At 45.7% G+C, this 23,848-nt stretch overlaps 1 protein-coding gene across 1 annotated transcript; it reads right to left on the bottom strand.

The window, feature by feature from the left end:
* Positions 1-1,697: 1,697 nt before the first annotated feature.
* On the bottom strand, positions 1,698-9,626 carry VIM (vimentin). The gene is made up of 9 exons (XM_026039475.1): positions 9,011-9,626; positions 8,841-8,901; positions 5,144-5,239; positions 4,895-5,056; positions 4,237-4,362; positions 3,348-3,568; positions 3,208-3,251; positions 2,729-2,814; positions 1,698-2,087 (listed from the first exon to the last, which is right to left on the bottom strand). The coding sequence occupies exons 1-9, from the start codon at positions 9,556-9,558 to the stop codon at positions 2,046-2,048; spliced, it is 1,386 nt and encodes a 461-aa protein (XP_025895260.1). The 5' UTR covers positions 9,559-9,626; the 3' UTR covers positions 1,698-2,045.
* Between the last annotated feature and the right edge of the window lie 14,222 nt (positions 9,627-23,848).

Raw genomic sequence — 23,848 nt, 5'->3', positions numbered from 1 at the left:
CATSTTTTAGAAGTTGGAGGCACTGTTTGGAAGAATGGCATCATTATTTCAGCTCCAGGAAAGCTCAGAGTAGTGAACTCCAGTCACACGAGCACCTACCTCAACACTAGGGAACATCTCACAGCTCAGGACTGCAGCTCATCCCAGTCCCTGGTATTTTYGGTATCGAATGTGCTCTTGAAAAAAGGTGGAATTCTACTGCCCGCTCTGTCAAATCCCTGCACTGCCTCTCTGCAGCTGCACACTGAAGTCCTGGTGAAAATGCTCAACGGCACTAACCAACTGCCATGACTTTGCAGTTCACACTTATTGAATGGCTCCAATTCCCATTTAATCACCTAAGATCCCAGCTGAYTAAAGGCTATGGAAAATATGCATTACAGAAGTGAGAAAGAACAAAAGAGGGGTAATTGTTGCACTGCAACACCTATACTGAGTTTAAGTGTTTTGATTGCAAAAGAGCAGAGAAATTTTGTGCTTTAAAGGTGTTCAAGTKCTGGAAGCAAGTCCTGACCTCCCCAGGCAAGTTATTCTTCACATAGAATCATAGAATGGCTGAGGTTGGAAGGCACCTCCAGAGATCATCTAGTCCAACCCCCTGCTCCAGCAGGGACACCCAGAGCACGGRGCACAGGGCKGCATCCAGGCGGGTTTGGAAGATCTCCAGRGAAGGAGACTCCRCAGCCTCCCYGGGSAGCCTGTGCCASGGCTCTGKCAYCCTCACWGGAAAGAAGTTCTTCCTCACCTGGAGATGGAACTGCCTGTGCTTCAACTTGTACCCATTGCCCCTTGTCCTGTTAGTGGCCACCACTGAGAAGAGTTTGTCCCCTTCCTCCCTCCATTCACCCTTCAAGTACTGATACATTTTAGTCACATCCCCTCTCCACTTTCTCTTCTCCAAGCTAAACAGGCCCAACTCACTTGTCTTTCCACATGAGACAAGAGATGCTCCAGTCCCTTAATCATCTCTGTGGCTCTGCCAGAGCTTCCCTAGAGGCTCCACATCCCTCTTGTCCTGGGGAGCCCAGACCTGCCCCCAATACTCCAGATGCAGCCTCACCAGAGCTGAGCAGAGGGGCAGGATCCCCTCCCTTGACCTGCWGGCAACATCCTCCTGACGCAGCCAGGATCCCATTGGCCCTCTTGGCCACAAGGGCGCTGCTGGCTCATGGCTAACTTGGTGTCAAGCAGGACTCCCTGCTCTCCAGCAGGTCAACTCCCCATCTGTACTGGAGTTCTTGATCCTGATCCTAACCCTCACTCCCTCAGAAGCCTTTGCAATACAGACAAGTCCCTAGGAATCAGCTTTTAAACACACATGACATCTATATGCATAGTGAACTGCCCCCTAAGATGACTTGCATGCACCTTAAGAGTTATTTAACCAGCGTATTTTTTACACAGCCTTGGCTTTTAAGAGGCAAAAATGGTCAAACTATTTTATCTGTGACTTGTATAGTGAAACCACTTTTATTAACATGAATCATCTTCTTTTATTCAAGTAAGAAACAAGACATTACATATGTGCCAGTTTTAGCTCATTTTAGTTGGATCCAAACTCAAGTAATAAATGGGTAAGAAACATCTTTCCTAGTTAAAAATGAAAAACACCAAAAGCTCCAATGTACCTATACTGGAGCTGTCAGCTGTATAGTAGTTTCAGCTTAAGTTGCTATGATTTGGCAGAAAGTCACTGAGTAACAAATTAGAACACATCAAGAGCCATTTTCCAAAGGTTTATTTGAAGTAGCGACAGGTTGCTCATACTGTGCTGGAAAAAGCAGTTTTATTGGATTCAGATACTTAAAAACAGTATTGCAGCACAAGATATTGCTATTTGTAAACTAGACTCCATTGTAAACTCTAATCCTTCAGGGAGAGTCAGTTTGCAAGATCTAAGACCTATTTCCTAGCATAATTATCTTGCGCTCATGGAAAAACTGCAGAAAGGCACTTGAAAGCTGTTTCTTCCTTTAAGACATGGACTTTTTAAATCTTGCTGGTAAGAAGTTCTCCTGCATTAATTATTCGTCATCACTTCAGTTTTACTCCAAGTCATCATGGTGCTGGGAAGTTTCATTAATAACCTGTGGAAAGAAGCATTTGCATTTAAGTTTAAGCAGTAACAAAGTTGCTATCTGAAGTTAGAATTAGAACAGCTAGTAGATTAGAAGTCTGAATAAAAGGGTATCAGTTGTCTCTTACGAGTAAGAAGTTTAATTAGTTAGGGATGCACAGAAACAGCTTTTAAACTAAGTCAATGAAGCTTAAAGGATATCTTGCCCCAAATAATCTCCAATAAAAGGGTATCAGTTGTCTCTTACGAGTAAGAAGTTTAATTAGTTAGGGATGCACAGAAACAGCTTTTAAACTAAGTCAATGAAGCTTAAAGGATATCTTGCCCCAAATAATCTCCATTTGCCCCAAATAATCTCCATTATACTATCTCATGCTTTCCCTCTGACAATGTGAGAAGTATCTTTAAGCTCTGACAATCTAGCAAGTTGTCAATAATGTTTTAAAAGTAACTATTGGACACTATTTTTTAACTGTCACATGATTTTGGTGATCATTTCTATGACTGGCATATTCAGTCACACAGCTCCAGTTGCTAAGATGCTGCTTTGCTCCATACTGATTGTCAAACAAAGGTTGCACTGTCTCATATACAGATTTACTACAGGATAAGGTAACCAGTTATGGCAAAAATAAGACTAAAATGACCAACCTGTCCATCTCTAGTTTCGACGGTCTTAATTAGGAGTGTCCTCTTCGAGTGAGTGTCAACCATCGGCTGAGACTCAATGTTGGTTTCTGGAGAAGAAAGCCTGTTATTACTAATAGTCTCCGCCTCCTCAGAAAGAAGTGGGAGTAACAGCTTTTAGCATCTTCCAGAAGGCAAATTTAGCATATCCAGAAGTGTCCTGCTCTTTAAAAGAATCAACTACTGCCCGCTATTTTTCCCTAGTTCCATTCAAGCATCCGTTCAAAGGGCAGAGAGGGAAAAAAAAACAAGAAATCACTTCCTGTATGYTACTATTTACAAACATTTGTGCCTCTGAACAGAGTACCTCCTCCCATCCAAGGTTATATAATAAAGAATAACATTCATGCTCAAGCTTAAATACTAGAGCAAAAGGAATTATCCGGAACAGATTTGCTCATGGCAGAACAGCTGCCTGAACTGAAATAACTCAAACCACTCACCTCTCAAGTTCAGAGAAGCAAAAGTTGGAATGGGCATGTTAATCCTGAAGAGAAAAACAAAAGTAGATGAAGTCASCCACAGCAATAGAGGTTTTCTAGTAATTACTATGTAGAGAAGTGAGTCTGCATGTCCTTTTTACCTGCTCTCTTCTCCCTCCAGCAGTTTTCTGTAGGTGGCAATCTCAATATCAAGAGCCATCTTTACATTCAGCAGGTCCTGGTACTCGCGGAGGTGGCGAGCCATTTCTTCCTTCATGTTTTGGATCTCATCCTGCAGACGGCCAATAGTGTCTTGGTAGTTAGCAGCTTCAGCAGCAAAATTCTCCTCCATTTCACGCATCTGGCGCTCCAGGGATTCATTCTGCAGGAGAACATCCAAGTTAATCACTGCTGCAGCTCAGCCACTCCTCCCCTGCTTCAGGGCCCTTGAATATTTAAGGAACTTTGCTTTGGAAATGTTGGTGTCCTTTTTGAAGGTACCCAGAAAGGACTTCCAGTTATCAGCCCCTGATGCTCCCCCTCTGAAATCAAGTCTTGCTATGTGATTACAAGTGTGGAGCACATTCGTTTTGTCACTCTAGCAAGTGGTGAGGCAATTCAGGACACGGGCAGCCCTCACACACATGCAGACAGCACTCAGGGACTGCATGTGGGGGTATACTACAGATTAACCCATTTCACGTCAGCCTTTAAGGCAGCCAGGCTCTGGTAACATCATCTCCCTTCTCCCTCAAAGATCACCTCCCTATGTATACAACTTCTGTTGTACCTGAATAAAGCCATAAGCACTCCCAGAAAGTGCTACATAAACTGTGTGTATCAGCAAGGGAGTGAGCCCTATCTCAGCACATCAACTGATGAGGACACAGCAGCCCACAGACTAATGGGCCTGTTGCATCCTCTTCAAACAATAGCAACACACTGCTATTGTCAGCACTCGATCTGTCACAAGTGAGAGGGTCTGAATTACTGTAAGGTCCTTTAACCTGGGAAGAGAAGCGGCCCCAACAACTGCTCTCTTTTACTTACGCTTCCTTTAAGAGCATCAACTTCGCAGGTGAGAGACTGAATCTGTCTGCGATACTCATTGGCCTCCTGTTTGGCCTGGCGCAGGGCATCGTTGTTCCTATTAGCAGCTTCGGAGAGATCTGCAAACTGTCAAAATCCCCACTCTGGTTAGCATAGCACTTCCAACACCAGCACAACAGACTGCTCTTTGAGACACTGCTTTGGGAKGCAGTTGAAGCCATTACAAGGAAGTCCTAACACCCAAAACACTTAAAATCATTACACTTAAAATTCCCTTGTATTCCCCTGTTATTGCTAAAGCAGAATTCATAGTTTAACCTTTAACACCGTTTCACTGCTCTGCTGGTTTCCTGCCTTTTCATCATTTTTGATCATTTACTTATTGCTTCCTTTCTCTCACACCCCATCCCAACAGGTGCTTTTAAATACAATATTAAAGACTTCAAGTAAGAACCCATTACTTTAAACTGTGCTAGGGCAAGCTAGTGTTTACAGTCCTCATTTTCCAAGACTAAAAGTTTAAGGATAACCTTGTTCCATGATTACATTGCTGCCAGGTACAGAGACTCAGATACTTTGGGCATCACAACAAAACTGTTGCCTACAGCTGATCCAGGGGCTGCTGAATCCGGACAGTCCTCCGGATGATTTCACTTACTTTGGACTTGTACCATTCTTCAGCTTCCTGAAGATTCTTAGCAGCAACGCTTTCATACTGCTGGCGGACGTCGCGCAGGGCAGCAGTAAGGTCGGGCTTAGAGACATCCATGTCGATCTGGATGTGCTGTTCCTGGAGTTGGGCCTGCAGCTCTCGGATTTCCTTAGAGAGGGGTGACAGTCAGCACGGCCATGGGAACACGCAGGCGGCAGCCAGCGCAGCCAGAGCAGACCTCTGTGCTCCACTCACCTCATCATGAAGCTTCTTCAGGAAGACGATTTCCTCTTGCAGGGACTCAACCTTGCGCTCGAGATCCAGACGGGCCAGGGAGGCATTGTCAACATCCTAACCAGGAATAAAACATCAACAAAACTGATGTTGCGAGACCAGTTACAGCAAGTTCCACAGTGCACAAGCTGATGCTACCTCTAAGCTTCAAGCAAGCTGATTTGAAGTCAATTCCCTCCAAAAAGCTTCACCTTTTTGCTTTCTCCTGCAACCTCAGCGCTCAGTGTATGCACCTGTACTGTGCTTTAGGGAACACACAGCATTATACAGACTATTTCAGTTTTGCTAATGTATTGCCAGCCATGACCAAGAGCTCACAGATCAGGGAGGGTATAAATCCTGTCCAGAGGTAAAAGTCACAAGCTCGTACTGAGCTCTTAGCTTGACTATGTGGGAAACACCGAGTTACACCTTGGAATTTCTCCATTTGGAGACTTCATGTTTTTTTCTCGTAGGGTTAAAAGCACCACCCATGTGCCCACATGCCTGAGAGGGAGCTTAAGTCCTTGTTTACCTTCTCTTGCCTCCTTAGCACCCAGAGAGCCCCTTGGGCCCACAGACCACAGCTTGACATACACAGTTAAAGCTAATGAGGCTTCTATATGAACTGCAGCATTTACTACTCCAACTATTCRGGAGGGGGAAAAAAAAAAGAAGGTATGAGCATAAAATTACATTTAGTCAGTCACCAGTGCCTACACCCTCACATGAACTGGCAGAGACTCCACCTTTTGCTGGACTGAGATAGTCTTAATCAACAGCAAAAATTCATTTAAGGCACAAAAGAAGATAGGCTGCGAGTGCAGCACAGCAGCAGCGTGAATTAGCTCAAAACATAACTAGGACTAAACATTGATTGGTAACTCATTTCATTTTCAACCATCAGGTAAAATATTTTGCAAAGGGGAAGACTCCTCCTYGCCTCTGGTCACAGGCACAGCTGTGCTCTCATGTTTGCACTGCCTTAACTGAAGCACCAGCTTTTCACAGCTTGCTTTTAGGCCATTTGTTTGGATTTGCACAGAGCACAAGTGTTCTTAATCAGCAGCTCTCGCTGCAGCACCGTTGAAGTAGAAACTTTAGGCTCCTGGAGCACCATTCTAGGTGCTCCCCCTAGAYTGCTCCCCTCTAAGCTAAAAGTCCTGCTCCAGACAAGCTCTCTGGTGCCCTTTCTCCACAAGAACATCCCTTTGATGTGTTATTTTATAAGCCTCCTATCAAAACCAGTTGAACACCCACAGTTTATCTTGGCTGTTTCTCAATTCAGAGAAAGAATTCCTTAATTTGTCCTCCTGAAAAAACAGGAAGATCATTCTGGAAGAGAGTTATACAACTATGACCCAACACATTTTCATGATTAGCTATCCAAAAAGTTTACAGTATTACACAAACTTGAACTTTTTTTTTTTTTTTTTTTTTGAAAAATTCAACAGCTACAGAATTTTCAGCAGCTTGGAAAGCATGCTAAATTGAGGGAACTGAATATACAATGCTTACTTATTAAACATACTATCATTAAGTTAGGGATACTCAGATTCTTCCCTCTCTATTTCCTAGATGCATGGAGAACCATGACCTACGTATACCCTGAGGAAACAAAGCTTAAGTCGTACAGAAATATGCAAGCACAGCACATATTGACTTTATTTTTTCACAAAGTTAGTGCACAAAGTTGAATGTGCTTGTTTATTCCAGACACACCTCACGGTAGCCAGGAATAAGCCTGTAAGTCCTGTCACAGGCTCACGCTCTGTTCCTGACTGCCAGAAACACTGGAAAAGTCGCAGTAATTTTCCTCACTAATTCAGATGTGTTTGTCCCCGAGGAAAAACCTCAAACCTTTAGGTTTATTTTATCTTGTCCACCTCTGAAGAGTGCAAACAAGATCACACGTGTCTCTTCAGGAGAAGACGGTTCTGATGTAGCCACCTCCTGATGTGCTCTGAATACACACACACACACAACTATTGCAAGAATATAATAAAAAGTTGCCCCCCTAAACAGAAGGGGATGTTTTAATGAATTAAAAGATTGCATGGATCCAATTTCACTTACCAAAGGGACAGCACTTGTATTAAATAAATTCAGTTTTCAAAGCCTGCATGCTTCATCTACCTTTTTTCCTACATTAGGTAATACAGTTTTTCAAAGTAAACACATTAGAACACACTAGTTAGGTCATACATGGACTTAGTGCAGCATTTCCACAAAGATCTGCATTTTTCTTGATGAGTTGGCTCTAATTAAGGGGTTAAACTTGTGCAGTTTGCCTAGTGGTGCTGCACATACAGATCTGCTGGGGCTGAGGCTCTGAATAACCCTCCCTTGGAGCTTAGGCATTAACTGGATAATAAATGTGGGGTATGCACAAAACCAAGCTCGCTCAAAATCCTTGAGTCTAAGTCTACAAAGAGTTTAATCAGTTTGCAGCAGARATAGCCATGCCTTGAAGTGGAACAACTAAATATGCAACATCTTCTAAGGCATCCTCAAATCAAAGGATCCTTCASCTGAATTTAGAAAAACATAAAGTCTAACTGGACTCTCTACAGCAAAGCTAAATGTGTTTGCACAGAACTTGGAGTTTGCAGCAGCTCYGCATTCAAAAAAAATCAGAAGCCTAAATTAAGGCAGTACCTTGAATTTTTCTTTTTGAAACTTCACTTCCCAGAACACTAACGGCAACTGTAAATTCCCAGACTCTAAATTAAGAGCGGCCGCCTTAGTTTCCACRTGTTATCTCCTTCAGACACCTGCTCCCTTCAGAGAATATAAACACGCTGGAGCTGCAAGCCCTGCCCGARGAAACCTTGGCAATCCGGGATGCCTTCCTGGCCGGTGACGTCCAGCAGCGCCCGTCCGTGAGCGGCTGCGCGCGGGAGCCGCCGCTGTGGACAAGGGGCAGAGCCGCTTCACGCCAGCGGCTTGGGGAGAGACCTCGCTTTGGGAAGGCGCGTTCCCCAACCTCTCCTAGGCCAAACAAGGCTTAAGGCAAGCTGAAAGCCGCTTGCACACAAATACAAAGCTGGGCTTAGGGCTTTTTTCACTGCACTTCTTCAAACGGCACCGTTTGAAGAGTTGGTTCTAGCCATCAGGTAGCTTTTAGCTGAGCTAGATAACACTGTAACTTCTGACAGAAACTAAACTCTAAAGCAACTAGTTTCCTCTGATAACATCTTTGTTCAAATGGCACTAATTTCTGCACTCTTAATTGGGGCCCGGAGGGGAAAAAAGCGTTAGCYGCCGGGATCCCCCCACCGGGGAGGCGGCCCCGCCACGGCCCCGCCGCAGTTCACCCACGGAACTCGCCCAGCCCCGCGGCGATTCCCGACCAGGCGCAGCTCCGCGCGCGCGGCGGGGCCGTTTCCCCGAGCGGCGCTTCCCGCGTTCCGCGCGGCGGGAGCGGCTCCCGGCGCCCCCCGCCCGCCCACAAAGGGCTCCTTTCTTCAGGAGCATTCCGCGGCGGCCCCATAGAAACCGCCCGCGCCGACGGGGCCGCCCCTTTGTGCCCGGGCGGACAAAGGCTCCCGCCCGCCCCCCGGCTGCCCGCCCCGCCGCGCGCCCCTTTGTGCGGCCGCCGCGCGAGCCCCAGGGGCCGGGGGCGGCGGGGCGGCCCGCCGGGGCGCCCCGCGGGGCCGCGGCCCGGGCGGGCACCCACCTGGCGGAAGGACTGCAGCGTGTTCTCGGCCTCCTCGCGCTGCAGCATCTCCTCCTGCAACCTGCGGGCGGAGAGAGGCGCGTGAGGCAGCGCCGCGCGGCCCCGCGGCCCCCCGCGCCCGCCACGCGGCCCCCCGCGCCCGCCACGCGGCCCCCCGCGCCCGCGCTCACTTCTCCCGCAGCCGCATGATGTCGTCGGCCAGGTTGTCCCGCTCCACCTCCACGCGCGCCTTGTCGTTGGTGAGCTGGTCCACCTGCCGGCGCAGCTCGCGCATCTCCTCCTCGTAGAGGTCGCCCAGGCGGGACGTGCCCTTGCCCTTGAGCTGCTCCAGCTCGGCCAGCAGGATCTTGTTCTGCTGCTCCAGGAAGCGCACCTTGTCGATGTAGTTGGCGAAGCGGTCGTTGAGCTCCTGCAGCTCCACCTTCTCGTTGGTGCGGTTCGCCTTGAACTCCGTGTTGATGGCGTCGGCCAGCGTGAAGTCCACGGCGTCGTGGAGCCGCATGGGCGGCATGCTGCTCCGCACCCGCACCGACGTCGCCTTCGTGGCGTAGATGCCGCCCGGCGAGGCGGACACGTAGCGGGCGCTGCTGGGGCGCAGGGCGCTGCCCAGCGAGTAGCGGCTGCTCGACGTGATGTAGCGGGTGCTGCTGCTGCTGCTGGGGCGGCCGCCGCCGCCGAACATGCGGCGGTACGAGGAGTTCTTGGTGCTGATGCTCATGGCTGCTGCGGCGGCGCGGGGCTTTGTAATCCGCGAGCGGAGCTGGGCGCTGCGCGGCGGCGAGCGGAGAAGAGYGGCGGCCGCCGCCCCGGCCCCTACTTATGGGGCGCCGCGCCCCGGCCCGCCCCCAAGGGCCGCTCCGCCCGCGGGAAGGGGGCGCGGGGCACAAAGAGCGCCCGCGGGGGGGCCGGGGTCCCGCGGGGCTGGGGCCGCCGCCGGGGGAGGGGAAAAAGGGGGAGCCGGGAGGGGAGCGGGGCGGCACCGGGTCCGGGCGGCACCGTCCCGCTCCCCTCCCGGCTCCCCAGCCCCGCGCATCGCGGCCCGGCCGATCGTCCCGCCCCGTCGGGACCCGCCGCGCTGCGGCAGGAGGCGCCGGCGGCCCCGGCCCGGCCCGGCCCGGCCCGGCCGAGCGGAGCCGCGGCCGCCGCTGCCTCCTGCGCAGGGAGGTCGCCGGTTTCCGTCTCACCCCACGCGCAAAGTGCTTCGTGTAACACACGGTGGTTATTTTAAAAACTACCGGGATTCATCGGTCTGTTCAGAAACTTTTTTTCTTAGCTTGCTGAAAGAGCGTGAGCTCAGGGAAAAGCGGTGGTAACTCTTCACCAGGGGCTGCCACACGGCGGAAACATAAAGCGCCTGCGTCCTCTTTTGTCATTAGCTGCCTCCTATGGCAGCAGCCTGCCCAGGTTTCCTCAGGGGCTGGCCCTGCCTCTCTGCTGAAGTGCTGCTTTCCCGGCCCCAGGTGTTTTCCCTTCCTCAGGGTGAGCATTCCCGGGGCTAAGTGAAGATGTCCACTTAGTGCCGCCCTTATCTTAGTGGTGCGCTCGGCAGTAAGCAAGGTTTTAGTGGCTGATGTTACTGAAATAGCTGCAATCAGGATCTAGCTCCTGCCCTGGGGTGCAATCCCATAACTGGGAGAGTGGCAGGCTTGAATTTAACCCAGGGTTGGTTCTGCAAGTGTTGCACCCAGCAGACGTCACCACGGGCTTCAGCAGGCCCGAGATGGGGATCTGAGCAGAGCACCCAGCAGGGTGACAAATCATTAGTCACSGTCTGGAGGGGCGCTCTGTCTGTGCCCTCAACAGCCAGACAGAAATCCCAGGCTTTCAAGAGCAATTTTACTATCAAAACGTGGTTGCTAGTGGCAGAGTAATGATGCAGGAAGTATAGGGCAATAGCAACGGTGTGAAATAGGGTAGAGAAAAACTTAGCCTGCACAGTAGCAAAAAACCTCTTTTATACTGATTTCTATATGAATGCAGAAATCCTTAAGGGAGCCTTTAAAGACTTTGAATCTCGCCTGGCCTAAGCTCCAAAGCTGATATTCTAGGAAACCCTCCTGCACTGATGTACCTGCTAAGTGATGTCTCGTGCTTCTCTGCTGAGGAAAGTGACCGCTACAGTATGGAGATATCCATAATGTATTAGCTTAGCATCTAGGGGATGCAAAACTCCCGTTAATTTTTAATGCTTCCTAACTCATGATCCTGTAGAAGCAAATCTACTCGCCGGTAATTCCGATAAACTGGAAAACACACCGTGGGCACAGGGGAAGGTGATTTTCACAACCCAGTTGGTAAGCGCACATCTCAGGTAAAAGCCTGCACATGTTAGGTGTTTACTGTATGTGGAAGAATTGCAGCCCGAATGTTTATTAAGGATTTTTTTTTCTGTTTGTTTTGGGTTTTTTCTTCTTCATTTTTTTTTTTTCTGTCTGGCAAAGCAGACGGTGCTTCAGCTCGCTCCCGAATGGCAGCCGGGAGTACAGGGCTGTAGGTGGGTACAGGGCTGTAGTTTGTACCTCCGTGCAGGCCCCTGAGGAGCAAACCTGCTTGGCTGGCTGGGGCTGCGTGCAGCCGGCGGGCGCCCCGTGTGCAGCTCCCTGCGCTCGCTGCTCCAGCCGTGCGGCGCCCGCAGCCTCGYGGGGCTCCGCACGGACACCCTCCGTTTAAGCCCTTTGTGGATCCCGGCACTAAGTAGTCTGAACAGATTGTTGTTTTTTTAAAGGTGCGCTCTGCCCAAGCAACCCTCTGTTTTCCCTAACAAAAGGCAGTTTCTTTATGCTCCATGACATCCCTTTATGGCACGTACGTACAACAGTCATCCCTCACTCGGAAATTGCTTCGCTCCTAAAATTCAGGCAAGTGTTTTAGCAAATTAACCTCTCCTCCTCCCTGTTTCACATTTAATTTCCATATGTTTATGCCACTTCTGCCATATGTACTCCTGGCCACCTGCCTCTCACTATGCTCACTCTCACTATGAGATATTCCTAGGAATGTTTTGATACTATCATTTGCCGGAATTACAATAAACCTGTAAGTGCCTTTTGCTGGTTGGCACTTGCACAGATACAAAAGTAGAGGAAGTTCTACATTTCTTGCAAGGCTGTAATAAATGTAACCTGYATTTGCATCCCAAACCCCAAAGAGGAACAAGAACCGCTGCCTCTTGAGGCACAGAAAGATGTACAGCAAATAGCATATCTAAGTGTAACCCTAAAAATCTTGCAGAGTGTAGTCATTTTAGGCAAAACCACAGCAATCTGCCTGATTTTAAGGAAAACACTGTGGGATTTTCAAAGACTGTGACTGGTCTGGATCTGGACTCCTTGTGTGAAGGCTAYGCAGCTGAATGCACGTCACTCAGCACTGTGCTGAGGATTATTCATGAACCAGTGAAGGGTCATCTGCACCATTTCTTGTGATTCATTTGTAATTTCAGGACTCTGGCAGGGCAGCTGCTGGTTCCACTTGCTGCATCACTCTCACCTGCGCTTCTGTAGAGGCAGATCGGAGCTAAGTCACTGGCACGCTGGAARAAAGGAACAGGTATTTGCAATGTGAGCCCATCAGTTCACTCTGCTGATTTATTTCAGTATTTTCTGCCTTTCCATCAGGGAAGTGGTGCATTGGTTCACAGCCAGGACTGAAATAGGAATAAGGCTGAGTAAGYGTAACAAAAATATTGCATAGCTGTGTAACTCATTAACAGTGAGTAATGGGAGTGAACAGGGGGAAGATGCAAACGCGTAAACTCATTTGCTATCTGTTATACTAAAATTGGGAAGGTCCTCATGCAGCTCAGAATTTTTCTGACTTTCATGCACAAATATGTGTAGGTCTGAACACATCTCCAAAAATAATGGCACTCCTTTTTTTTTTTTTTTTTTTTTTTTTTATTTGTTTTGTTTTTTTGTTTTTTTTTGTTTTGCTACTTTATTTAGCCATTTGGAAACTAAAGTAAGTTAGCCCAGATACCAAATGTGCTTTCCCATTATTACAAATTAGCAGATTTCTGCTAAACAGATTTGAATGTTTTCTTTAATCATATTTGTGCTCTTTATTAAAGTTTCTGCCTGTAGTATGAGATGCTCATTTTTTTTCCCCCGTGACATATAAAATGACATAAGCATTCAGGAAAAATACCCTGCTAGGCAAAGGCAATCACTGTTGTTGTCGGTACCATAAAGCAGCCTTAAATCCTTTTCAGAGAACAGATTGGGCTGTTGCCTCCGGTCTATGGAGACTTCATGTTTCTTCAAATTTCCCGTAGCTCCATGAATATTGAGTATACTCCAAATAAAAAATTTGCCAATTTGCACATGAGGATATGAACGACTCTTAGATTGCAGCCCCCAGTGTCCCGCTGCAAGCTGAGTAGGGAATCACCACAGCGCACGGGCACAGCGCATGCTGGACCCTGGTGCTTGCATGAGCTCTGTTACTGCCGGTGAAAATGAGCACTTCCTCCTCCGCTGAGGCTGAAAACGATGAAGCCTTCTATGGTCTTGAAAACAGAGGTCTCAGGTTCCTGTTTTCAGAAAATAAATAAATAAATAAATAAATAAATAAATAAATAAAGGGATTCTGGTTGTAAATCAGCCTGGGAGCTACCTGTGACCTAGGAGTCCCCCAGCTGGGTTGTTGTGCTCACTGTAGCCTCAGTTTAGCATTTCGTACAAGTTAGTGACAAGTTAGTGGAGATTAACAGGGAGGAGCTCTTCTTATGGACCTAGGGAGCAGTTCTCCCTGCACACTGCCTCAGAGAGCTTTGTTGGGTGTCTGCACGCCTYGAGGCTGCAGGACGCCTAAGTGCTCAAACTCCAAAGTCTTTGCTAGTGAAAAGTCCCCTTCACTAGAAACTTGAGAAAGAAACAGAGAAAACTTTAATAAAAATATTTTTTAAATTATATTGTTTGGGGTAGTTGCCATTGTTACAAAACATATCTAAGTGTTGTGACTAGCTACTGATTTTTTTGGGGGAAATGATTAAGCTTTATATAGTCAAAACTAACCAAGTCTCTCTGCAATATTATATTTTAATGTAATTAGAAGTATATGAAACTGCTGGGGCTTTCATCACTAAGGAAGTATTTCTGAATGTGACTCATACTCTGCCACCCAATTGCATGACTTACATTTGCAAAATTGTTACTGTTGTGCATGAAGTTCCCTCTACTAGAGTTTCAAATTGTCATATTAAGACATTTTCTCTATCTGGCTCAGTTTAGGAGCAGGAGGACTAACAGTTGGATATTAGCAATATGGTTAGCAATGGCTGGGACAAATTTTCCAAGCTGGCTAGGGGTTTGGCAAGCTTTGAGCCTGGATGTTCAAACTAGAACTCTTTAAGCAGAGCTGATTATCAGAAAGCGCCAAATACCCCAGTCATGAATTGGGAGCCCAAAAATAGGGAGGAAATTGGACATTTCAGTTGCTGGCCTTCCTAACAGCGGGAAGGTTACATTCTGACAAAGAGGAATCTAATAAAACTCTCATTTTAAAAGCAAAAAAAGGGAGAAAGGCACAAATATTTTAAATGTACTTGAAAATGATGATGCTGTTAATTTGATCTGTTTAGCTTTCATAGGCCTATTTCATTTTGAATAACTTGATTTTTAGAAGAGATTTATTAGGTAGGAATAAGATGATGAGCATTTGGACATAATTGGGGGCATGTTATGGGATTTGCTGAGAGGGAAGAAACGGTACTGAACATTAATTATGTAGTGGAAAGATGGAAGGACTGGAATTATATGGGCTGTGTGGGAAAATAAGGAATGTGACTGTGAATGTTGCATTTTGGTTGAGCTACAGACTATTGATATGCGAAAATGGAGGCAAGAGAAAATATAGGACATAAAATGTTTTTAGATGAAGGCAGTTTTTCCTAAATCCTAGAGTAAAAACCAAATTAGGATTCAATAAGAACTTGGACATGTGTTGAAAAGACATACAGGTAATGTACAGGAGCAGAGGAGAGAAAGGTCTGAAGAGAAAAGATGAGTTTCATTTTTGCATCTAGAAGYTGAAGAAAAATCAAGAAATCCTGCAGAAAATACATGGAAGACAGAGATTATTGACACTTTTACTTCATGGTTCACTCTTGAAAACTGATATGAAACAGATTGCTGACAAAGAAAATGTTTTCCTCGTAGTCCATTCTGTCAGCACACCCTCAGTGCTCACTAGTACGTCTTTTAGCCTGAAATACACTGATTTGGTAAAATTAATATCTACTATTTTTTATGGTGCAAGGCTTGCCTTKCTCGTCACAACTAAACTGAGGAAGGGATGGGCAGATTTATTTTCAGCACTGTTGACATTTCACCCCTGATATTTATTCTTGGAACTTGTCCATATATCTTTAATTTAACTTCTGTTGGGCAGGTCTCACAATTGGAATAAATGACCATTGTAAATATATGCCTAAAGATGTTTTTTCCAGAACGCAGTATTTTGTTTTGGTACACTGTAAGCAATTTTAAGATTTATTTTGAGAGCTATATAATCATCCTTTTCCAAGGATCACTATGGGTACTTTATTAAGCCTTTTTAACTTTAATATTACATAAAGGACTTTAATTCAAATACAGTAGAAGCTTACAGCTGAATCTTTGCAAAACACTGCATAATATGTGGATCCTCTCTCTACTGCACTGCTGACCTTGCCATCTTCCGTACATGAAGAGCATTACTCAGTTCCTATTCCTGCAGCAAGCTCCTTGTACAGGTAAAAGTCAATAGCACAGATGAAAAAACACTTTACAAGGGGAAGCCATCAACGTCAATCTGCCTGTACTTGCTGTTGTACGTTTGATATTGCATTTTCTTTTATAAAGATATTGAATCATCCATCCATCCACCCTCTCTATTGGAATAAAACTATGAGAAAAGATTCCAGTGGGATTGATTCCATTAATGAGCACTGACGGTTAGACACCTACTGCTTCTTTTTGGACACTCTTTTTCATAAGCAACTGCTTAAATGGCTCCTCTCGCCAAAAACAATTAAATTTGGGGAGTGATTTCATTCTTCTCTCTCCCCCAGTTCCATCATTTACCCAAAGCATAAATAGCATAATGTTTTCTTTCCATGGTATACCAGGAAATGATGATGTTCTTTCTGAGGAAGAGGCAGGACACAGCAGTGGAATTATTAATTTTAGGCAGCGATTGTTCAGTTCTTCCTCTGAGATGCCCAGGACACGCATACCAGTACGAGCCGAGGGCCAAGTTTTCTGTAGGTTCCTCAATCCAAGTCCATAGGCCAGATCCTCGGCCCTGCTGGACCCCATGGACTAAGTGTGCGCGGTGTGAGGTGYCCTGGGACCGCTTGGCCGCTTACCAAAAGGAGGAGGTGGCTCTCACACCCCTGAGCTGAGGAGCTGAGGAGGAGCCRCTCACACGGGCCTGCTCTCTCTGTCCACTCCTTTATCATGGATGGCACTGAGCAGAAAGGACATCCCACTTTGAAGTTGATAGTGGTGTAAGAAGATTGGGGGGGTAAACGGTCAGAAGTGGAAAATTTATTAGAACCACGTAGAGCAGATGATCATGTGGTTGGAGAGAAGATCCAACTGATCCATATTTTTCAGATTTCCTTCTCACAAACTCATTACCTAGCTGCCATTTTCCTTGGGGATTTGTCTCTTGCTTATGGTAATTGCATAGGAGAGAGCTTATCGATTGCTTAGACTAAGTGGAGGAAGGGCCTGGCATTGATTCACGAAATTTATAACTGCTTTACATTTATGTTAACTCTTAGGCTTGTGCCAATGTTTGTGGCTGCTCTTTAACGTGGAACAGGCATTTCCTATTGCCTCCCTGGTGTGGAAGTTACCCATCAGGGTAGCCCATCAATCGTCAGAAGCCCATCAGGGTGAAAATCTTCCTGGCTAATGAAGGGCCCTCCCTGATAACAAAAGAAAGTACAGGCCAGAGGGCAGGATCTTCCAAARCCTGGGGAATGGATTATTCTGAATACAGCAATAGTGCCTTGGATCTGTATGGGTATTCCTAAAATACCTATTTCTGTGGTATCAAGAAGAGCTTGGAGATACATCTGCAAATGAATTGCCTCAAGAACATAATACTATCACACTGATATGTATATGATGCTGGTACTGGCACTGCCAATGGGATTTCTGCACATTGTAGGTTAACTGATGACTTCAGTTTATGTCTATTTTCTTTATTTTTTAACAGTTGTGTCTTACGCAAGTGAGATGAGGGCTACGTCTACCTTGGCACTGTCACTGCAGTGAAGTCATCCTCAGCTGCCATGCAGGCTTTCTGTCAGTCATTCCCAATTGTTGTATGTCTCTTATGAATTATGTGAAAATGTTTTTTGCTCGAGTCTTAAATCTGCTCAAATCCCTACAGTTGAATATTGATGCTGACAAAACTATTGGCATGTCTTGTGCAAAATGTTTTGTTTTTTAGAAAGAGGGTTTTTATACTTTCATGACCTATTTAAGTTACACCTATTGGGGATGCTCTCTCCATATTGTCTCAGCAAAAATAATATTTAAAATTTACAGCCYTTTTCCTACAAAGGTTTGTTCTAACTTTAGGAAAACCCCAAGTGCTTTGTTTTCAATTAAGGCAATGCTTAATATGGGGGAGGGATGAGGAAGAGAGCCAAGCAMACTAAGCAGCCAATTTTTTTTTGTGTTGTTGGATCTTTTGCAGGAAAACWTTTCAATTTGTCCCTCATTGCAGCTTATCCTTACACAACTCAACAATTTCTTTAAATCATTTTTTTTTTTTTTCTAGAAGATTTTCTAGGGCACTTTCTGATAGAAAAGAGTTATTTCCTAGCCCAGGCTTTGGTATTTTGATGTGCTGTAGACACAGGGAGACATCTGTAGACATATTTAAAGAGATAAAGCATATTTAACACCACAATCACTGCTGTAACTATTGATTATAAGTGACACCAAATAGCTCTACACGAGCTTAAAAGTAACTATTTTTGAAAATGCCAGCAGTATAAACAGAGAAGGCACCTTGGTATTGCTTGGACACCAAGCGCTCAGCGTCTTGGGCAGATTTTACAGTTCTTAACATGTGCAGTTGTGGTTAATCTGATTTCACAACCGCTCGGTGAGTGCACAGAGTGACACCTCTGCTGTGGCTGCCTTAAAGACTTGCTTTCTCTTTGGAGGAAACACCCCACTGAAAGCCACGGGGACCGGCACAAGACATCTCATTTCCTGTGCCAGCCACTTTCTTACTCGAAGATTAAGCTCATCACTGGGACTGCAGGAGAAAATGAAGTTCGGGCTAAACTCTTTAGACAAGAACCTTGTCTTTAAAAAGACAAGTTCATGCTAAACATAGGCTTGGGTGATATTCAAGGGGCTTGTGAGCAGAAAGCATGACCATTGCCAGCACAGAGTTACAAGCCCTTCTCAGTTTCTCATTCTATACATTATACTGTAAGTATAATGAGGAGAGGCTAGGGATTAAATCTCCTGACTTCAGCAAAAAAGTTCAGAGAGACATTGAGGCTTCCTCTTGCTCTGTTCCCCGTCCTTTCTCCCATCTCCTGTCCCCAATGGGAGATCAGCAAACCCCCTTTCCTCTTGCCCCTACAGGGCAGTGGGGTCTCCCGCACATCAGCTCATCCTGCAGGAACAATCTCCTTCCCATTACAAGCTCCTGGGCACGCGCCTGCTGCCCCTGGATTCCTGGGACCCTGGGAGGGTCTCATTCAGAACACATTCAGTGCAAAAGAGAGGAGTCTTTCAGGGGACTTCAGGGGGCTTAAGGCCTTAGAGAGCTCAAAATTGGTTTTGCTCAGGCCACTGGAGTATTTATGTTTATGTTATTGCTTACTGTCCTTTTTTATTCTTTATTTTTTGGTCAAGCACTGGAATGTGTAAGCACAACATGAAACATTACGTAAACATATGCTCCTCATCCAGCCAGCATTACCACCGCAGGCCTAGAACAACAAACAGCCCAGATTTATTGAAAGCATACCATAAAAGACCGGATTAAATTACAGAAACATTGTATTTTTACTCGATTACCTATAGAGTATACACATAGCTCCTGGACCTGAAAATAAAATCCTGAAATGCAAAGCTCAATATATTTGAAAAGACAAAAGTTACAAGTGTTTGTGTTTGATGACTCTTGCAAATAATTTCAGTTAKGAAAACTTCCCCTGTGCAGAGTTCTTAGTAACAGGCTGGGAGCGGCTAGCAAATGTGGTTTGATGGGGGTTTCATTTCTAGCCTAGATGCATGGGATTATAAATGGAAATCGTGGCTTTGTAAGCTACACTGCAGGGCCCAGCAGGTTCCCAGAAATGCCACTTGAGTGGCTGAGAGTTAAGCTCACTTTGCATCATTTCAGCAGAAACAAAGTTTGACAAATTCCCTCCGAAACACTAAATCCAGTACAGCTCAGTTTTGCTGCACTGCAAATGGCTTTCAGCTTTAAGTAACAGCATACTGGGGCAACGGTTATGGAAACAGAAATTCATGCTAGACACGCACAGTGTGAAACTTTTTCAATTCAGTGATTACATAGCAGGGGTATGACATGCAGATAGCTCACATTCTTTCCTAGCCATAGTGATTTCTGACCCAGAACATGAGCTGCTTCTCCGGACAGTTGAGAAGTCTGTATACTGCATCTGGTCTCTAAAACTTCTGCTCTTATTCTGGATGCTTGGGCAGAGAAAGTCTCATTTGGGTATCAACRCTAGTATCCGCTTATATATTAGAAAGTTAGACATTTAAATCTACTTTAATGCACTTTTATACATTTGCTATACTGTCAGAAATATGTTTTATCTTCTTCTCTCAGTTTTTGAATAAAAAGGCAATGCTCACAAGCGCTTCATAGTTACAGCTTCCACCACGAGCKCCCACTATAGAGCCTGGCTTTGAGGACTTACATTCCAAGGCAGCTTGAAGCAATTCCCACTGCTGCAGTGCTGAGCCCCCAGTAAAATGCAGGGCCGAGCACTGCCAAATGGGCAGCTGCAAAGAGGCCGTGCTGCCCTGCTAGCCCGTTTGATGTCGATGGGACACAAGGGAGGAATTCGASAGAGAAGAGCTAAGCGTAACCGCAGAAGGGCTGCGATGCCTCTAAAATGTTTTGTGTGCATTGTATGCATTTGTTGCTAGTGTGACTTCCATAGACACAACAGTGCTAATCTCCTCACTTGGAGGACAAGAGTGTGTGCAGTGCGGTCTCAGTGTGTAATTTTACCTTGCAGTTGCAAAGAAAAAAAGAAAGATCTTCAGGCAATAGTTTTTGCATGYTTCTCTCATGTTATTTTGCAGCATCGATTTTTGTAACTTTTAAAAACAATGCTAAAGCATTTTTAAGATGAGTGAGTATTGCCATGGTTTCTTTTCTATGTTACTCTTACCACATACATCTATTTCACTGGATGTGTTTATCAGTTCCCAGGGCAACAGTTTTCAGACGTAACATGATTACCTGTATCACACCAGACATCAGAGATGTGGGCAAACCTTGGAAACTTCTAAATTGAGGAAATGTTACCAGTTGCTAGGAGGCAGGACTTCTCCAAAGCTGTCTGAATGAAAAGGCTGACATCATATGCGTCTGCCAGTGACTTTAAAAATGTCACTAAATGATGAAGCTGCTTAAAATCTGTTTTACTCTAATACATAAAAGAAAATAGATATTGCAATAATACATTATTATAATTCTACCAATGTGATCATTTATAATAAAACAGGTTTTATAAAAGCTTTCCAATTTTTATTTAAAATGAAAATTATTTAAATTCAAATAAATTTATTTAAATTACATTATTGAGGCATAGCTGGTATGTGCCCACAGCTGTGTTCTAAAGCTTAACAAGGTGTTCAGAGTTACAGAATCTGAAGGCCAGAAGGCCAAATCAGAAAGGTCTCAGAACAAAATTTTTCCCTTTAAAATCTGAAAGTTTCACATATATCTTTACTGAAAGTAGAATGGGACTGAGAAAKGCACACTGGACTTGGAGTCTGTTGTAAGTATCATCTATGAATAAAGTCCAACACTGGGYGCACTTTGTAGGAATCCTATCCATCCTATATGCACAGCACACAGACAGGAGGATCTGTAATAACATCCAGATTTCAATATACCAGAGGGATCCAGTTCGGAAATATCGCAGGCATGTGGCTACTCCGCGGTCACAAGGCCAAGGGTGAACAACTGCTCAGGTTGTCCCATGGCAGCCATAACACTTCCCTCTGCATGTATGAGTTATAAAGAATTTAAAGTTAAATATGGACAGCCACTCGCACAGGACACTCTGGAATCATGTATCTTAGGATGAAAAGTATAAGTGATGACCGATCTTGGTATTTTTGGCTGTTGTCCAAATCTCTGAAATAAGCAGCACATCTAAACTGCTATAATGTAAGGTCTGGTCCAAAGGGAATGGCTATTTTTGTGCTGACTTTACATTTATGAAGGAAAGAGCTGTAAAATACTTGCTTCCAGATCCCATTTTCATTCTGGTCTCCTTTTCACTGCTGTCAATCAATAACAAAAACAATCTTAGGGTAGATGCAGTGATAAAGAATTGTAAAGCTGACTCGTAGTTCCCACTTGGTTCCCRCTTGTTTAATGCTGGTGTTTTCCATTCTCTGCAAGGAGAAACCAAGGAAATCCCAAAGCAGCTTCTGAACTTGTTTCTAGAGCAGAGGAGTGATGATCAGACTCTCGAGTTCACTCGGCAGAGGGTGTCTGGTGAAGGAGGTAGGTGGAGYATTTCCCCCGAGCAGGGAGTTTTCCACCATCATCAACATGGCATGGAGGTCTCTGCTACCTCCTCTGCTAGCCTCCAGCTTTCCCAGGGRGAATGGCAAGAATACTTTGGAGGCAGGGAAAGACAGGGCTTGGCTATGCCTTCCCTTTTGATATAAGGAAACATTTTTAATCCTGTACTTTAATTGCTCCAGGTCCTGGGCAGCTTCACATAGGTGAACTGCTATTGATTGTCTACAACTACCACTCATCACAGCAGCTACTGTTGTTGTGATCTGCAGACTGCTAACATTGTAATATAAGGAGCTCTGTTTTATTGCTCAGTTTTACTACTTTCAGTAGAAATGCATTTCATCTAAAAGCTGCCYTTTTTTTTTTTTTTTTTAMCTTCACACTCTATCTGTATATTAAAGTGGTCCTATTTGAGTGTATCTTCTTAGCTGGCAACAATCTTGTTCATCATARCCACCTTCATCTTGACCCATCTTCTTCCAGTCTTCTTCACTGTTTTGTCCCATTCTCCAAACATGTACTCACGGCTTTGTTATTTTATGTGATTCTGCCACCTTTGGCAGATGTGCAGAAGTCTACCTGCCTCAGCACTTGCTATCACGTACACTGCTCTCCAGTTCGGTACCTCACTTCAGTACCTCAACTGTTTCACTTTCACGAATTCTGGAAGTAGATCAAGGCCTTCCTGCTTTTTAGTCACATGCTTATTTTCATGGTTATCAGATAAAGCAACAACTCAAGACTCTGAGGAGGAAAATCTGTAGGTGAATGACAGAACTGCTACCAAAAGACCTGATATTCTTAACTGGAATTTTCTTTCTACTATTTTCCATAGCTGATGAATCCATGGAGATCCATCCATCGAAGCGGGGGAGTATTTTGTTGCAGAAAGATATCTTTTCTACCCTCCATTTTTAGTTAAAAATTCTTCCTCCACCAAAGGCTGGTAGGAGGTAGGASTATCTCCAGCAAAAGAAGTTGCTACCACAGGCGGTATGAGCCAGGTTCAAAGGAAAAATAAACACTCCACAAATCCACCCAACAGGCTTCTAGGAAGCTCCCCCAAAACACGAATAACTTAGGAAATTACTAAAGAAACAGTTTCACTTCTTTTCTTAAAAGAACTTCTTTACGATCTAAACCTGCAAACAGAGGCACAGGAGAGTATCTTTACTTGGGTGAGCTAGGTAAGCCACAGAACAGTGTGCAGAACATTACTCTTCGGCTTTTATATAGCTGTAAATATATGCATCTGTCTGATCTTTGCTATTATAAATTAACTGCTTTTCAGTGGAAATAGGTCTTTGAGTCATCCCTTCCTTTTTTATTTAGCAAAGCAATTTCATCGTGTTAAGACAATCTAGAACGGTTTCACCAGCTATTTCCTTCCTTCCTGTTCTGCCAGCRGTGCAGGCTTTGAAATGGCTTTTCAGAAATGCCATTGCACACTAGAATCACTACCGAATAAATAAATGTATAAAATAAACACTTAGGCCCACACAACTGCCAGGGGGTGTTAGCACGGCCATGCAGCTCCCACCATGGCCCTACACCCGCAGGGGGCCCTTCGCCGTGTCCCACGGCAGGGAACAAGCTCCCTAATGTGTGATGTTCCCAGCTCCCGACCCTGCACCCTCAGCGAGGCCCTTCGCCGTGTCCCATGGCAGCGAACAAGCTCCCTAATGTGTGATGTTCCCAACTCCCAATCCTGCACCCCCAGCAAGGCACTTCGCTGTGTCCCATCGCAGGGAACAAGCTCCCTAACGTGGGATGTGCCCAGCTCCCGACCCTGCACCCCCAGCGAGGCCCTTCACTGTGTCCCATGGCAGGGAACACGCTCCACAGGAGCAAGGCGCCTGCGACGCCATTGCAGTGCCCAGGAACTGGTGTTGCTCCTGCCTGAAGCTGCTGCCCGGGAGCTTCTTGGGGGCAGCAACGCCAGCCATGGCAGCCAGTAGTTTCACCGGCCGGTTCCTAAGCTCCATTTTGGGTTTAATAAGCGACTGGCGGGGGCCGAATTGATCAGCTCCTGCAGGCTGCAGCTGACACGGAGCTGTCCCCAGCTGGGCCCGCCTTGGGCTGCCAGCCCTGAGCCGCGGGAACCGTTTGCCGAGAGCTTGGGAGCAGTGGGAGGAGGGCAGCAGAAGGAAACCGAAGAGGGAGGAGGACGAAGGGCAGGCAGGMGGGAAGGAAAGAGGGCGGAACGGGCGGGCGGCGCGCGGGGAGGCGGCGCGCGGGGCGGG

Source organism: Nothoprocta perdicaria, unplaced genomic scaffold (genome assembly GCF_003342845.1).
Source record: "Nothoprocta perdicaria isolate Ctin4 unplaced genomic scaffold, notPer1 scaffold_23, whole genome shotgun sequence".
Lineage (NCBI taxonomy): Eukaryota > Metazoa > Chordata > Aves > Tinamiformes > Tinamidae > Nothoprocta > Nothoprocta perdicaria.
Note: the sequence above shows the minus strand (reverse complement) of the source record. Positions and strands in the feature narration are given on the sequence as shown.